The sequence below is a fragment of the Strix uralensis genome, chromosome 13, assembly GCF_047716275.1.
Source record: "Strix uralensis isolate ZFMK-TIS-50842 chromosome 13, bStrUra1, whole genome shotgun sequence".
In the NCBI taxonomy this organism is placed as follows: Eukaryota; Metazoa; Chordata; class Aves; order Strigiformes; family Strigidae; genus Strix; species Strix uralensis.
This window is the reverse complement of record NC_133984.1, coordinates 14,880,858-14,897,600: the sequence shown is the minus strand read 5'-3', so window position 1 is coordinate 14,897,600 and position 16,743 is coordinate 14,880,858. Positions and strand designations below refer to the sequence as shown.

At 38.9% G+C, this 16,743-nt stretch overlaps 1 protein-coding gene across 4 annotated transcripts in view; it reads left to right on the top strand.

Moving 5' to 3' along the window:
* The window catches only part of ZDHHC15 (zDHHC palmitoyltransferase 15), a 30,075-nt gene that overhangs the window by 5,734 nt on the left and 7,598 nt on the right, over positions 1 to 16,743 (top strand). For 2 of the 4 annotated variants that reach the window (XR_012630669.1, XM_074882391.1), the window contains exons 3-11: positions 612 to 706; positions 2,263 to 2,383; positions 3,217 to 3,286; positions 3,914 to 3,946; positions 4,919 to 5,039; positions 6,360 to 6,492; positions 7,615 to 7,741; positions 9,231 to 9,340; positions 15,491 to 15,579. Coding sequence is in view for 1 of the 4 variants with exons in the window: in XM_074882391.1 (XP_074738492.1) it covers positions 612 to 706; positions 2,263 to 2,383; positions 3,217 to 3,286; positions 3,914 to 3,946; positions 4,919 to 5,039; positions 6,360 to 6,492; positions 7,615 to 7,741; positions 9,231 to 9,340; positions 15,491 to 15,534 (854 nt within the window). In the remaining 3 variants the exon portion in view is untranslated. Of the gene's footprint in view, positions 1 to 611; positions 707 to 2,262; positions 2,384 to 3,216; positions 3,287 to 3,913; positions 3,947 to 4,918; positions 5,040 to 6,359; positions 6,493 to 7,532; positions 7,742 to 9,230; positions 9,341 to 14,219; positions 14,358 to 15,490; positions 15,580 to 16,743 lie in introns of those variants that run through there. The other 2 variants (XR_012630668.1, XR_012630670.1) reach the window with 2 other exon arrangements.

The following is a 16,743-nucleotide window of genomic DNA, read 5'->3' as shown; positions in this document are numbered from 1 at the left end:
AAAGATGTTTCATAAGAGAGATATGATTTTTCTGGTGATGTAAAGCTCTGCTAGAGCATGTTATTTGTCTCAACTCTCACAAGTGGTGAAGAATGCATTGTATGGGTGGACAGTACACTGGTAATATGGTGCTGTGATTCTAAGTGCATTTAGTAGCAGCTGAACACAAAAGTTGGACATGCTGGAGTGTTGCTGTATAACCTTTTTGCTGCCCAGCACCAGCCAGTTCAAAACAGAACTAGCCTGTGCCTAGGATATGGGGAAGAGACAGGAATCCTGTCATTCCCAGTGATACAAGGTTGGCCCCTGCCCTGTGGCTGAAGTCTCTTACAGCTTTGTTCTTCCTCACCCACGAATTGGATCAGGTAGAGAAGGAGAGGCTTGTGAGATGGGTAACCCCTAACTGCAGCCACAGATCTCTGAAACTCTACTGCCTCTGTGACCATAAGGTTTAGCTGTATTGTAATACTGGTTGGTACTGTAAATCATTCTTTTTTTTCCTTTGGTCATTGTTGTGAAAGATTGGAATTATGCCTATCATGAATGAAAATTTTACTTAAGTCGTTGTTCTGCTTCTGTTCTTTGTTTTGTTTGTTTGTGTTTTTTTTTAGTGGCCTATCTTATAATATTCCATATTCTCTTTGTGCTCTTTGTGTGGACATATTGGAAGTCTATTTTTACTCTCCCGGTGCAGCCAGGCAAAAAGGTAAGAGTCCAAGCACTTTTCATTCATTGCAGAATGAAAGCAGGGATGCTAAAGAGAACTCAAAAATCCTTCAATCTGGTTGATCTGGACAACTGATCGGATTTACTAAAGGGATGGAAAGAGTTGTCCATAAAAAGCGAGTCATTTACTGTTCTGAGAATCCTTTAACTCCCCACAGAGCATGGTTTAAATCGGAGACAGTGTTAACTTAAAGCTGCCTTTTCAGGTGTTCCAGGAGCTGATAGGATTTTTCATGTTCAGAATAAGAAGATTGATGCTTATTAACTTCCATATTTATAGTGTCATTGATCTCTAAGCATTTAACAAGTTACAAGCCAAATCCTGAGGACCTTCCTTAACCTAGCCTTACTGGAGTCTCCTGAGTAAGGACCTTCAGTTTTGGTTTTCACTCTTCATGGAAGATGTTACAGTGCAGGTGGAAACAGGTCCATTTGCAATGGTAGTGGGGTTTCTTGATCTTTTGAGCCAGATGGTTGTGGTGCATGTGTGAACATTCTGTGTCCCACCAAGGTCCAGCATTGCCTGTGTTGCTGGGAGCCCTTTGCTGGCTGGAGCAGGCCTCTTTGTAATGGTGGTTTGCTTCCTTTGCCAGACTCTTTCCTGCGATAGTGAGGGTTAGAAGAATCATTTTCCTTTTAAACATGCTGAGATTCTGATGTTGCATGTCTGTGGCATTGGGGACTGTGGCTGTGTGCATAGCATATGGCTTTTGATTTGGTTCCAGGTATGCACGGAGCACCAGTAGCTCCACTCCTTGTACTTCTCTGGTCAGCAGAATCATGAAAGAGAAATGTAACAATATGCTATGGTAAAGAGAAACTGGGGTTCACTGTGACAAAACCAGATTGTTTCACAAATAATAATTTAGTTAAGGGTTTGACATGTTTTTTTTAACATAGGGGGCTCATTTTAGGACAAGAATATGATTTAGTGGTTTGAGCACAGAACAGTCTGTGGCAGATACTTGTTTTAATTATTTTTCTACCAAACATTTACTTTTTCATGTTGCTCAAATTGGTGGATTTTTTTTTTTTTTGGGCGTTCTGTTCTACCTCTTTATGAGATACTAATAGAACACTGTGTTTGGAGCAATTGAATGAGGATGATGCTTGTGTGGCACTCCAAATATACATGGCCATAATCTGATCCTAATTACAAGAATTGTAAATTTATAAATAACAACTAATCCCAGTTTTAGCATAAAACTGTGGCTGGGGACAGGTTCTTGCTCACAAGGGAAGTGCTTCATGGCTAGTAATGTTATTCATGAAAAATAGTAATCTAAGGCAGCAGTAGTAGCAATTCTAGTATGTTGTTTCGTGACCCTTAATTTCACTTTTGCATTTCTTATTGATGTGTCACATAGTATTCTGGCTGTCCAGCACTTACTATCTCTGTCTCCTTAATACATTTTCACATTAGAGTATTCTCATCAGAAGGAGCGAAAGGTAGAAAAGTGTCCAAACTCCCCTGTATTTGAAATATTACCTCTGCTACCCAGGAGTAATTGCTCCTCTCATGACTTCTGCTTCTAGTATCATATGTCCTATGCTGACCAAGAACGCTATGAAAATGAAGAAAGGCCAGAGGTGCAAAGGCAAATTCTCGCCGAAATTGCAAGGAAGTTGCCGGTCTACACCAGAACGGGGAATGGAGGTCAGCTAAGCAGAGAGTTTTGTTTCTCTAAAACTAATCAAGCATGGTAAAGTAGCATATGCTGGCAATCCGGATGATACTGCTGACTAACAGGGTATTCCTAATGCCACTGCATGCACCGTGTAACTCTTGTGCAAATAATTTTAATGCATTTTCTCTCAGGTTTTATGTTTGGGAAAACAAAAGAGCCTTGAACACTTCCATTCAAGTGGAGTACCAAGTGCTGCCTTTGAGAAGGAATATATATTTACAGTTCAAAACCCTACTTATATTGTCTGTGTTTAGAAATAGTGATAGAGTGACAAAATCTGTAGTTGTTTTTACTTAAAAAGGAGTCTAGCTTAGAGATTCAGGACATAATTCTTTGAACAGATTTCTGGACCTTGTTCTGTGACTGAATGCATACTGCACTCATTTCAAAGATTAAAAGAAATCCATGTTCATATTGGAGGCTCTGATGTGTTAATTCCTGTCAGAGAAGCCAGAGAATTCTGAAGTAAAGAGCTGCTATAGAGGCAATTATCAAAATGGAATGTATGTAAAGTCTGAGTAAATGTGGAAGCCAGAGGGAAATGTACAATTTTGTTTTATCACTTTTAAGCTGGTTGCATGCTTTGCAGTGAGGATTGCTCCCCACATCTGCAGGTCTCCAGAAGAATTATGAGCATTGCTTATCTGATTATGTCCTGGCAGCAAAAATCAGCAGCAAATGCACTCATCTTTTGAAGTGGTAGAGGAATGAACATGAATAGTTAGGAAATGAGCAGAATATTAACTAACATGTGAAAAGAACACTTTTCTATTCTTTGCTATTAATGTGCCTTTAATTTCAGGTATTCGATTCTGTGATAGGTGCCAGCTAATAAAACCTGATCGTTGTCACCATTGTTCCGTTTGTGCTATGTAAGTTCCTGGATTGTTTTTCACTGAAGTGAATATCGTCACCGCTGAGTTATGTGAACGGGCTGGTCCTTCACGTGTCTTTTTACACAGAAAGGTGCCCGAGTACCTCTGGTCCAGCTGCAGTCAGCAGTGCGTGTTGGTGTGTGACAGCGGTAGCATGGGCATCGCTGCTGTTTGTGGCCCTGAAGTGTTTGCAGTTCCCACACCTACAAGGGTATCAGCGTTAAGTCGCTAGAAAGCATGTGCCATCTGTGAAAATTAACTGATTAACCTAGGCAGGTTAAACTGAAGTATGATTTTGACCGTTTTTAAATTATTATTTTTTTTTTTAAATATTCCAGGCCTCTACTCGTGGTGTTTTACAAAAGTTTTAAGCCCTCTAGGGCAGAAATTATTTTCATGTCTTTTTATCTGGCAGGATACCAAGAACACTGGTTGCTGTTGAAAGAGTAATAAATGTTCCATCGTAAAATGATACCTACCTTAAAAAATTGGAAGAGACATTATCATCTTGAGTTTGTGTTGTGTAGAAATCTCACAAAAAACAGAGGCTTTTGCTATTGATCTGCAGTTGGCAATTAAGAACCAAATATAAATCTTTGATTTTTCTTTTTTGTCCCTTTGCAGATGCGTGCTAAAAATGGATCATCACTGTCCGTGGTATGTTCTAGATATTGGTTTGTACTTTTCTGCAAAGAGAGGTTGTTTAAATACATTTCTGCCACAGAATAGTGTCTGTATGCCTCTCTCATTTTAGACCATTATGCTGGGAAATTTATAAAATAATTACACTTTGAAATTGCCCGAGATATTTGGTATTTTGAAAGGCAGATCACTCGTGTTCGTTCCATAAACTATGTGTAAAAGAGCTGCTATATCAATACAATTTAAACCCCAACTGCTAATTGACTCCCTGACCATTATTCAGATTTTAAAGGGACTTCAACTTAGCCTTTAATTTTGGGTATATAATCGTTTCAGCATGCAGTTGGTGGTTGTTTTCAATAAAAATATTTGCATGCAGAATGTTTCTGAAATGAAACCTGTGCAGGCTTCGGAAGTCGGAAGCAACACAAACATTTCCCCACCTGCACCTCCCTGCTAATCCTAAATTGTAGAGGACATTTCAAACAGGAGTTTTGAGGCAAACACCTACTATTTTTGTTGCACTCCCTTGTTCCTTTTTAGAGTTGTCCTGTTGTCCTGTGCATGGAGAATTATAATCAAATTTGGGTTTATTGGGTTTGTATGTCAACAAACAATCAGCGGTGAATCTGGCTGCTGAGTTTTGCAAATGAATCAAGTAACACAGAAATCCCAGATCTCATTACCTTTGCAGACAAGAAACGGACACGAGTCATTAGAGCCTGCCTCTGTGACAAGTTGTGGTACCAACTCTAAAGCAGATTCCAAAATTGTGAACTGTGCTTTTACTTGGCATAGCAAGAAGTGGTCAAGTGAAAAGCAGAGACTTCAGTTATTTTTCATTTTGACCACTAAGGGGAGCTATTTATTGAAGAAACCGCGTTGTAGAATCAAGAGGCTTAATAGAACCCCCCAAACTGTAGAATTCATTGTGTTGCAACCGTGTGCTGTACATACCCTGATTTCAACTTTGCTTTTGTTCTCTAGGGTGAATAACTGCATTGGATTTTCTAACTACAAATTCTTTCTACTGTTCTTAGCCTATGCTTTGTTGTATTGCTTGTATATTGCTGCAACAGTCTTCAAGTATTTCATTAAGTATTGGACAGTAAGTTGTGAAACCTGGTTACTTTTTCATATCCTATGAGCCTGGTGGGATTTAGTCACTCTTGGTACTTTTTTGCTTTCAGTCTCCACTGAGAGACGGGTCTGCATTTCTTCTGTAAGGTATTTCCTTGTGCCCTTTTTTGAGTATAACTCCCATTATATGTCTGAAATGCACAAAGCAAGAAGCACACAAGCTTCTGAAATTTCAGATTGTAGGGTTAGCTTCTGGCAGAGAAGTTATATTCTTTTCCTGGTCTTGTGTTTGCATGTATGCATCTCAGAATCTTTGGTATCAACGTATAACACCTGGCACTGATCTGTACATATTTACTGAACAATATCAAAAAGCCTTGTTCATTTCCTAATCCCCACACGACACTTTTCTCAATTGAAAAGTTGACTGAAACAAAGTGCGCTTCTTATTCATTTACCGACTATCATTCATCTGCAAGCAATGCCACTGACAGCTCCTGTAAGAGTCTGGCCTTTTGTCTCTAGTTTTTTACATCCCCTCTGCTGCTAACTTTGTATGAGTGTTTAAGTAACTTAACTTTGCTGTGCATTAATTTATTGAATTTCTGTTGTTTTAATGGCTACTCAGTTACCTAAGATGCCTCGGGGGGATGCTGATGGGACAGTAGCAGGAATAGTTTCTTATGCTCATAAGAAAGGCACACAGACTTGAGCTCTGTGCCTGCACAGATGGCATGAGCAAAGGCTGAGAAGTAATTTTTAGCTTCGAGCTCCCCACAGCCTCTCTGTAGATGTATGCTTATGAGGACCTCTGGCACTTGACTCTTCCCCTGTAGAAGGAAAGAAGTGTTTCTTCTGCTTGTAAGATCCCGCTTGGCTTTTAAACCTTTCCAAACCATCTCTGCTCAGTTCTAACACTACCTGATTGCTGTAGCTATGAAGGCCGGGTTTTCTTGGCGTGCCTTCTATTGCAAAAGGGCAGAATTTTAATACGTGCACAGGAAACCCAGGAGAACACAAACAGGGCTTCAAGAGCTCGTGCCTGCTTCTTTCCCTGCAGGGCATGTTTCTTGTGCCCAGGTGGGAAGCTGTGATTGGGCTGGGCTCTGTTACATTGGACAAGTCAGTAGCAAAGCCCCACTCTTCCTGCTTTGGTTACAGGAGGGGAAACGAACCAGAGCATTTCTTTGTCTCTTCTGGCTTTTCATAGTAGGGTGTGACTTTTGTGTATACAAGTTTGGGAACTCCAAATATGCGTTTTGGAGGCTATCTTTCTTCTCTCTAGAAGCAAAGAATTTCCAGCTTTTATTTGTTCCTATCACTTGTTTTATGTTGCTTTTCTCTCCAGGGTGAGCTGACTAATGGACGTTCAAAATTTCATGTCCTTTTCCTTCTCTTTGTGGCGGTCATGTTCTTTGTAAGCCTTATGTTTCTATTTGGCTACCATTGTTGGCTCGTTAGTAGAAACAGATCTACTTTAGGTAAGTGCTGTAGAAGAAGAAAAAAAAATGGCATTTTTGTTCTACTTCTGTACATTCCTGCTGGCTTATGAGGGGAGGAAGTTTTAAGATCTTGGCACAATCCTGCAGAAATTTGTCACTTCAAATGAGCTGCATTTATTAGCTGGTGTGACAAAAGCTTTGTTAGGGAAATGAGAGCCTTAAAGTGTAAAAGTCCAATTATAAAAATGTTATGCATATGTATAACTACATTTGCTGTGAAATGAGTGCAGCTTTTCGGGAATAATGGTTCTTTATGCTCATATCCTGGAGTGCATCCTAAAACAGTTTAGTAGGGTTGGCAAAAAGAGTGTCCATCTTCTCTGACAAAGGCAAAGAAGTTATGACTGTAAAACCAATGAAATGAAAATCTGAAACAGTATCATTTTATCGAGTGATTTCTTTGTCTTTCCTCAGATAAATGTTCAATTTTTAAAGGTTTTTGGATAAAGTTTTATATAAAACACACACTATCAAGAGTTTGAGCAAGTATTCAGATTTTGTATAGTTATTAACTTTAAAATTCATTTCATGGGGCACTAAAGTTCATCTGTCCCTAAGCAGCTTAGAAGATAGATAAAATTGTTCCTAGTGCATTCCAGGTTCTTCTACACTCTCTTTTCTTAATTTTATGTCTCACCACAACAGGGGGTCTATTGACGTATGTTTGTTCCTAACGCTTGTTCATTATATCATTAATGAATGAGGCAATTTAAATGTCCAGTGACACTTCTGGAATATGCATTAAAGACCAACCTACTTAATTCTGCAGAGCTTTTACTTAGAAATTTCTACCCACTGAATTTCAACAAGTCTCACGTGAAGATTTTTTAACTCTATTCTGTAGATTAAACAACCGCTTGTAGTTTGGTTTGACTGTTCCATATGGTTCAGTTGCAAAACCAAATTCCTACCTTCAGTTTGAAAGTCTTTACAGGCTTGCAAAATTAAAAATGTATTATTTTCAGACTTTGTATCTTTGTAATGCTAGTTCATAATCTGTTAAATCATGTTGTCTTTAGATGGCTACAACATGCACAATCCTGTTTCAGAGTATATGGCATTGATTTTCATTTTTTTCACTGAAATTGCATCTGTATGTAGAGGCTTTCTCAGCTCCAGTGTTTCAAAATGGCCCAGATAAAAATGGATTCAATCTTGGCTTTGTAAAGAATCTTCAGCAAGTGTTTGGAGAAGAAAAAAAGCTCTGGTTACTACCTATTGCCTCTAGGTAAGTAATAATCAAGTCAGTGCTAAAAGCTGATACAATTAACTGAAGGGACTGACTTCTAAATGCCTGCTACACCCTCATGTGTGACACCTGTTATTGTGTGGCTTGGCCGACTGCTGTTGCGCATCATAAATGCACCATCAAACATCGGTGTTAATCCTATTCACCAGAAGTCTGGAAGGGAAAGGTTTTTGAAGGTTAAATGTGCTGCACTCTTCCTGGACTCCTGTAGCCCATGTGAGGATGGGTGTTCACTTCAAAGATGCTGTTCTCTTCATCTGTCAGACGGCTCTGCCTGAAACTGAGTTCGTGTTTCTTAATGTAGGGGAAAATGTTGTTCTGGCACTTAGTAGACCAGTAGTAAAGTACACTGGAATTTAATTCGTTTAGTAATTGGGCACAATTTAAAATAACTTCCTGGCACAGCAGTTCACAACTTTTTCAAGTAACAATGTGTAAGTCTAAGGCCCAGTTGCATCCCCACCACATCTGTTTTCCACTCCTAAGTATAGTGAAAGAGGAAAGCTCAGCCCAGAATGCAAATGCAATGAAAGGCAGCACTGAAGTGCCAGCCAGAGACATGTTACCAGTGCGTAGAGTCATCGCAGGGGGAACGCTCAGGTCATTTTCCTTGCATGAAGATAAATCATCAGAGGAAAAAGGCACTCCAGGTAGTTTACAGTTCCTCTGTCTCTGCTGCTGGCTGTTAGGGAATGCAGTGTGCTGCAGACCAAGCTAGAACATCTAGGTTTTAACTTTGTTAGTTTCCATGACATGAATTTGAACATACTCTCAAACTCTTGTTTGATACCCAGATATGCATTTCTATTTGGTTAGTAGTAAAGCAAAAAACAGCTTTTGCAAATTTAGATCTTTGCAGAGAGTATTTATTTAATTTTATTTTTTTTCATTTTGTGTCCAGGTTTAGGTCACAGGAAAGTGGGTCTTTTGTTTTTTGGTAACATCTAAAATTGGGGCAATTTTCTATTGGGTGTCATTCAAACACAGAAGTGTAATTTCTGCCCTGAAGAATCTATGGTATAAATTGAGAAAATTTGTACCTGTGGTATAAATTGCTCCTTCTACATAAATGTTTTCCTTGGTTTCCCCCTCACTTCTAGCTGTCCATAAGTTGTTGGTTTTTTTTTTTCCTGTTTTTTTTTTTTTTCTGTATCCAAATGACTTGATCAAGTTAGGCACATTTAAGTTCTGTTAAAAATTACTTAATTCCAGGCTATAGGTTTGAACTTTTATTCTCCAAAGAGTTTGAAGGAATTGAGGACCAAAATTACTCACAAATAAAGCTTAGTATCTGAGGTGCCGCAAAAAATAAACATAGTATTTTCCAAAACTTAAAGATAATTTTAAGTAAACATTGGAAATACAGGCAACAGAAAACTTTGTTTGCAGATAAAACGTGTAGAAATTGTCGTCCTTCAGAGTCACTTACTGCTTTTTACGGTCTCTTTCTCTGACTTTTTCCATGCAGCCAGGGCGATGGACATTTTTTCCCAATGAGAGCTTTGTGTGAAGCTCAGAATCCTCTCCTAGCAAATGAAGAGCAGTGGGAAGATGATGGAATAGATGAAGAGCCTCATGGTAAGGAAATTAGTTGTGTCTTGGCCTACAGTGATTAATGGATGAATTATAAGAACTAATCAAAAAAAAAAATTGTGTTGGCTAATTCACTGATCAGCTCTGACTTGACTAATATACACAGACTAAAAATAAGCCCTACTTTGGAGTCAACTCTTCTCTTTTTTTAGTAACTTTCTACTTGGAAGTAAATGAACTGTGAGGTTGTTACAAGTTACAGAGAGCAATTGAAATTTCCACAAACTGAGTGTATTTATATGTAAATGTTGCTGCATGCTGCACAGATATTGGAGACATAAAGTTGTGCCTGTAAAAATGAAAATACTAAGATTTTTTTTTTTTTTTTAAAGTGCATGTATCCTCTGAGAGCTTGTGAAAACATGCATGCAAACACCTGAATGCAGTGATACATTTAGGAAGCTACTTAGACTTGTTTGTTCAGCTTTATTACAAGAGTAAAGAAGTTGGTTTGGTTTTGATGCTTGCCTAGCTATGTGCTGATCTCCATAGAAGGAATATATGTGCTGAGAGCAATTCTAGGTGAACTGGTGTGTTTGAACAATAGATTTGATCAGTTTCTGAAATGTAAGCATACCTTTTGTGCTGTGGATGTCCTATTAGAAAAAACACTTTATATGTATATTCATTTTTTGAATATTTTTGTTAGATGGATCCAAAATTAGTTTAATGATTCTTTACTGTTACATTTCTCTGTTTGAACTTGATTTTTTTTTTTTCCTTGTATATTTACCTCCAAGCTTTGGTCTTTGGAGAATACATTATGTATCAGAGTATCAGGGTCCGTGTCAAGAGACCCCAGTTACCATGTTTGAGGGTTCAGAAATTCTGTCAGTAAAGTAAGCAAGGGCTCATATTTTTTCCTGTGGAGCAAGGATGCCATCCACAGGTTCCCTTTAAAAGAAATACACTAATCTCACTCTTCTTTTCCCTTTAAGGAATGGTGAAAGTGTTAATTAATTCTCAGGTTACTGTAATTAGTGAATCAAGCAAGTATACTTGGAGAATCAAATACCACTGCTTATTGTTCAGAAACATGATTTCCAGAGTCACGTTCTTTATTGCCTCAGAAGTTTTCAGAAACTTTGCTGATAATGTTCCCTTTCAGGGTATACATTGTAGTCATGTGCACAATGTATGTTTGGGAACCTGTGAGGAAGACTCTAGTCTTGGTTAAGGGGGTAACACAGCCTTTTCACATGAGCATTTTTATACATGTGCAATGTACTGTGCAATGAGCCCTTTAATCCTAACAGCATGGTGTTTGCTGTTCAGGCTCTGGTTAGGTCTTACCTGCAGCTGTTTGTTCAAGTTGTTCCACTGCAAAATAATCAGTCTGTGTTTTTTCCAAGGCACACTCCATAGACTCCTGGGAAAATATGCTCTCCAGGATTTTGTCAATAAGACTTAAAAGGCTCATTTCAGCTTTTCTTCAGATTAACTACTTTAATTAGTTTGTATTTGTGTGTTACAAACTACCTGTTCTTCCTGTTTTGTTCTATACATTTTGGCAGTTATAAGATAACACAAATTGGCTTTAAAGATAACAAAATATGGCATCTCTGTGTAATGTTTATGATGCTTAAAATAACTCCTTTAGGAATGAGTCAGAACTTCTTCCAACTTTTACAAAGTATAAATTCTCTGAATAAAAAATTAATTCTTAAGTATGAAAACATTTGACACTGAGATGATTTTTGGCCACATCAGACCCTAGAATCTGAATCTAGAGCTTATATGAAGTCCCACAATTTATAGTGCTTATAAAATAAATTACATTTGCAGGCAGTTGGACTAGATGATCGTTGTAGGTCCCTTCCAACTGAAATATTCTATCCTATTCTAACTAGTCTTTCTCAGTGAAAAAATAGTTTGTAATCTTATTTCAAGAAGATGTAGAACTGTAATATTGGTAAAATGGAACTTCTTACTGTAATTTAAATGCCAAACTGAGCCTATACAAAGTTACAGACAAAAGTGATAAAACAGGCTGAACACACACTGTGAGTAGATGGCTAGCTGTTAGTATGTGGATCTTGGTCTGTGATTGGTGAAGTTTTAATTTTTTTGCAGTGGCCGTGAGGTAAATGTGGGAGTTACAAATAAAATAATACCCTAGATAAGGAGATTGTCCTTTGTGTGTCTACAAATTGGTGATGTGGAACTGTAATTCAGCTCCTAGACCAAACATTGAGGGAAATCCACTTCCCTTTATTTTTCTTAAAAAGAAGCAAATCCTCCTCTCAGCTCTCAGTCTGCACATCTGAATTTTGCAAGAAGAAATCCTGCATGGAGACTGGGAGCAGTGTGTGTGGTTGGGAGGGGAGGAAGCAGACGCCCCTCCCTGGATACTTCTGTGGCCGGTGCTGTAGGACTGGGAGTAGCTGACGCTGGTAATGCAGCTTTCAGCCCTGCTGCTGATCCGGTTTCAGGAGCAGAGTGTGATGCATAGAGCTGTCATCAAAAAGCTCCACAACGGGCAGGGTTGCCTGAATCTTGCACTTGACAAGTTCTGTGGCCCTCCATGACCACCAGGTAGGGTCATGATTGATTCAGTAATCATAGAATCGTTTAGATTGGAAAAGACTTTGATGATCATTGAGTCCAACTGTATAATGTATGTAGAATATTTTTGAGTAAGTACTTTTGTGATACAGCATAAATCCATCTCATGGAGCATTTTCTCTAAGCTCTTGACTATACCATTCTGCTAGCACAGATATGAAATGTCTGTGTATCTCTTAAGATTTGTTGGGGGAGAGGGAGTTGTATAAGAAAAGGTACCAGGTTTGGGTTTTTTTGTATTACCTGGACATTAGGCAAAACAGGAATTGAGGACATGAGAGTTCAGATTTTTAAGTTCTGCAGTCTTAGGAGATGGCACTGCCAGCTGCACCAAGATCAGAATAATAACTGCCTTCTTGTATTTAAGTGGGGTCTCTCACCTCCTGGAGTTTCATCTGTAATTGCTCGTGTACTTGTGTTAGGTAGCAGGAGTAGTGAGGGGTCTCCTCATCAGTTGAGTCCCTCACTCCAGGCTTGTGCAGAAGAGAGAGAAACACCACAGAAATAATGAAAAAATGAGGAGCTTGATGAAACATTTCTTCATGTAATGGTATTGTGTCTAACTGCATTATTGCAGCCTTTCGCTTCCACTCTGGTTATTCTGTGTCTGCATAAAGCAAGGCATTTTTAAGCTCCCACAATTGCAAAGTCAGCTCACATGTGGATAGTGGGGGAGATGAGCATTAAGGGGACTGGGAGATTCATGAGGAGAGGACAAGCCCAACTGAAAGCAAGGAGATGAGGTAGCTTCATCCAGGTCCCAGGAGTGTACAGGCGTTCATCTCAATCATCTTATCCACAGGGTTGTCCTTTTTTCTGTGATATGGATGTTTGAATGTGCCCTTCCTGGTTGGATTATTTTTTTAGTTAATCCTGGCCTTGCTAAGACTTTTACTGTTTCATGTAGGGAGAAAACTATTGTGGAAAACCTTTTGTTTCATTTCTTAGCCAAAGGTGAAAACACTTGCTTCAAAATTCATGGTAATTTGAATTTTTTTCAGATTTATTAATGTTCATCCCTTATTCACAGGCATCTGTTTAATCTGTCTAGCCAGAGAGCTACCCCAATTCACAAGCTGGCAGCTTATAAGGTTATAATTTTTTTCAAAGAACTCATCTAGAATGTCTTTGATATGTTGGTTGTGGGTGTGTCAGTACTGTGAATGCTTGCACACTTTGTCTTGTGGAGCCTGGGACAGGACAGCCCCTTCTGTACATTTATAGCAACATCTCGTCTCTTGGACTGATTTATTAATTTAATCATAAATTTTATTCAAACTTGTACAAAAGGCTTCAGTATGAATCAGATCTTTCCCAAATTGTTCTCACCTTCAAAAATTTGTCATCTGTACTAAGTAACATCTTTCCAGCAGAAACCAGCATATCCTGAGTAACAGGCGGAAGTTGATACCTCTTGATGTGATGAAGCTTCAGGTGTCTGAAGGCATGTGATTTGAATTTAAATTCAAATCGGTAGGAGTCTAATTAAAGGAGCTTCATGTCCTGAGATACCAGCTAATTTGGCATAGCAGTCCTTTAAGTAGAGAACTCACCTGTTGTGACCGTAGGGATTGAATTTCTATCCATCGAGAAATTTAAAAAGCTGCTTGGATATCAGAAGTGAGCAGAGATTGCTCAGACAGTACAATGGTGTATCGGCCAATGAGTAAACTGGGACAAAAGATGAGGTTTGCATCTCTGGATTTTAGGCGTGATATAAATGGTTAAATTGTGTCTGACAGAAAAAGATTAAGTCAAAGCAGTGTGAAACCCTGCATCAATGACTGCCTTGTAATCAGTTTTGAAATGATGGAGAGGTACCTGCACAGGAATCTGCATCACTTCAACTAAATTAATTAGTGAACATATTTAGTAAAACCAGTATGGTTTTGTATGTGGGTCAGACCTGCAGCTGCTAAATCAATTAGATGAAAAAAAGATATTCCATAAAAAGTTGATAGTGAAATTTCAATGGGACTAATGTCCCAGAGCCAGCAGGTCTTATATATCCTTTTATCAGTTCCCTTTGACGTTCAGATCGGATGCTTTCCTAAAGGTATGCAGAACAAAGGGCTGCTCCCTGGAACCTCCCATCTGAATAAACATATTAGATTTTCCATGGTAAAATAGATGTCTATGCTAATAAATAGGAAAATAACCTGATAATGACAATAGCACTGATTCTTTTTATACATAGTAAGGAAACAAGAGGCCTAGGCAAATTTATTTATTGTGTATGTATCATTGAGCAGTAAGGGGGAAGTGTTTGCTTTTTGTTTGTCTTTCTTTACCTTCACAGAGAAAATTCATTTGGAGAAAATTAAAGAAAGTTCTGTGGCAAATTGATATTTGACACTGCTTGATGCCGTTCTTGCATTTTGACCATCATGTCTTACAATGAGTTCTGGATCTTAAAACTGAACAGCACAAGATCAGTGTAAGAAGTCTACAGAGCAACACAGTTTTGAAATCCTGTTTATGGCAGGCATGGGAACAACTCTGGAAGTATGAATTTGGGAACTGGATCTTATTCCTATAGCTGCTGCAGGTTTATTTTTTAATAGGACAGTGTGTTTCACTTAACCATGTTTTGCAGGTGGGAGAAATGCAGCATGATAACTTTCCTATTTCTCAGGCATATAAATTGCTTTGAGTTTCTGGGTATTAGTTACTGTAATAATACGGTTCTACGATAGAGAAAAATGTTGCAGGATGCTGTTTCCGTTGAATATGAGGTATGACCTGCTTTCAGGCCAGTTGTCATTTTAAACAGTCTCCACACTTAGTGACTGCTGTTAGGTTGACCTTGAGCTTCCTCTTCATCAGATGAAACATGCTCAACTACCTCGAAACCTCTCTACATAGGTTTAAACTAGAAATTTCTGTGCTGCTTATATATGGCTTAAGTCTGACCTCCACAGCTTTCAGTTTTCCAAGATTTGGGCTGAAACTGTGTGTCTTCATAGAAAAATGACGTTTTTATTTTGCAAGTGAAAATGTTTAATAATAAACTTACCATGAGTGCATGAAATGTATTACCATGTATTTCTACCACAGCTGTATTAACCCAACAGTATTCAGAGAACATGATTTCCTGGTTCATTAAGCTTTGGTACCCTCACTCCCATCTGACAAAGGGTTTTAGGAGACTGCGCTGTAGACACAAATGATGTTTTATTCTTCTTTGTTTTCTCACCACTGCTTTTCTTTTTTGTAAGGCATCAGCAAATGAAGTGATCTAAGCTTAGTGTTTTCAGATTCCCTTTTACACAATAGAAGTAAACCAGTATAATTTTCTAAGCAGAAAGACCTGAAATGTGCCATTAAAATGGAAAGATCTTTATTTGTCTTTGTGGCTTTAATGCTGGTGACACACTTATGAAATAGATAAAGCCAATAATAGAGTAATCTCAGTTTAAAAACTGCTGTTCAGTTATCTCTGGCAAGTGGTTGTCTATTTTTATTTGGAATAATTCTTAAAAACACCCTCCCTTACTTAGTGGAAAATATATTCTCAGTGAGGAAAAACAGATTTACTTACCTTTAACTACTTTGTTTTTCATTGTATAGAGTCTGGTGAAGCTTCATCCCTTGCCATAGAAAAGGAGACATAGCAGTTTGAAAATGCAGCAGTATAAAGCTTGTTCAGAATGGTCAAGGTCAGTATTTCTTTCTTCATTATCTTCAAAACAGCCACTCTGCAGGGACATTGGTAGGTAACGTTGGGCAGATTTTGACTTTAACAGTGGCACCCCTCAGTGCTCGGGGAGAGTCCCCTAAGGTGCAGAGGCTGCGGAGTGCAGACCTGCACGCTGGCATTGGAGCGGTGCAGCTGTGACAGCAGCAGGCCTCTGAGCCCACGGAACAGCACAGAACCTCTCACCACAGTCTTGTGTTGATGCATCTATGCGTGGTAGTATTTCACCAATATTTCTCCATCTTACCCAGCAATATATTGTTTAAGAGAACCTGAAAGAAAGCAGTGGCTATCCGATAGCCCCGGGCTGGATGTTGATGGAGTTAACACAAGAGCCGAAAGCCCTGTTGGTAGGGGAGGATGTAAACCCTGCAGCTCCCCTGGTAAATGTGGCAGGAACGACTCTTGCACTAGCCTGTACAATTCCAGGATTGGAAGTCTGTTCAGTGATTCATAAAAGGTGTAGGAAGGTGCAGATACAGTCTTAAAAAGAACTGAAGTTGAGAACAGCCAAGTTGCAGTTTGGAATAAATGGAAGTAACTTGTAATGCCCGCATCAGCTGCTACTCTTATCTGTTTTTTTTTCACCCTGGAGAAACTTAGGTACAACAACAGTTTGGGGAAGATGGTGCAATCTGAATGTTCACTGCTCTGTAATCTGTGTGACATAACAGTGGGGAGATATCCCACACACATACTGTTGCAGCAAGCTGCAGGCTGTGTCCTTTTCAGTCTCCACAAAACATTTTCACCGTGGAGTGTAAGTGAGCAAGATTCAAGAAGTATCCTCTGCTGTCTGGCTTGCAGAAGGTGGAACAATCAGATAGAATTTGCCCCTCTATTTTCTGTGGGCATTGAATAACTATATTGTATGGCAAAGCACTGTAATCCACTGCTGAGTCCTGCACACAAATAGGGCAACTCAAGATTTTTATAAATGGGCTCCTTGCATATTATAGACGCGATTCCATTTTCTTCCACTGAGAAGAAAAACCACAAAGTACTATTTCTGTCGATGGTCAGTGAGGACCACATACTGCCATTCCGCATGAAAAGACAGCATTCTCCCTGTTGTTCCGCATGGCTTTAAAATGATGCTGAAGTCAAGATTAGACAGTCATCTATT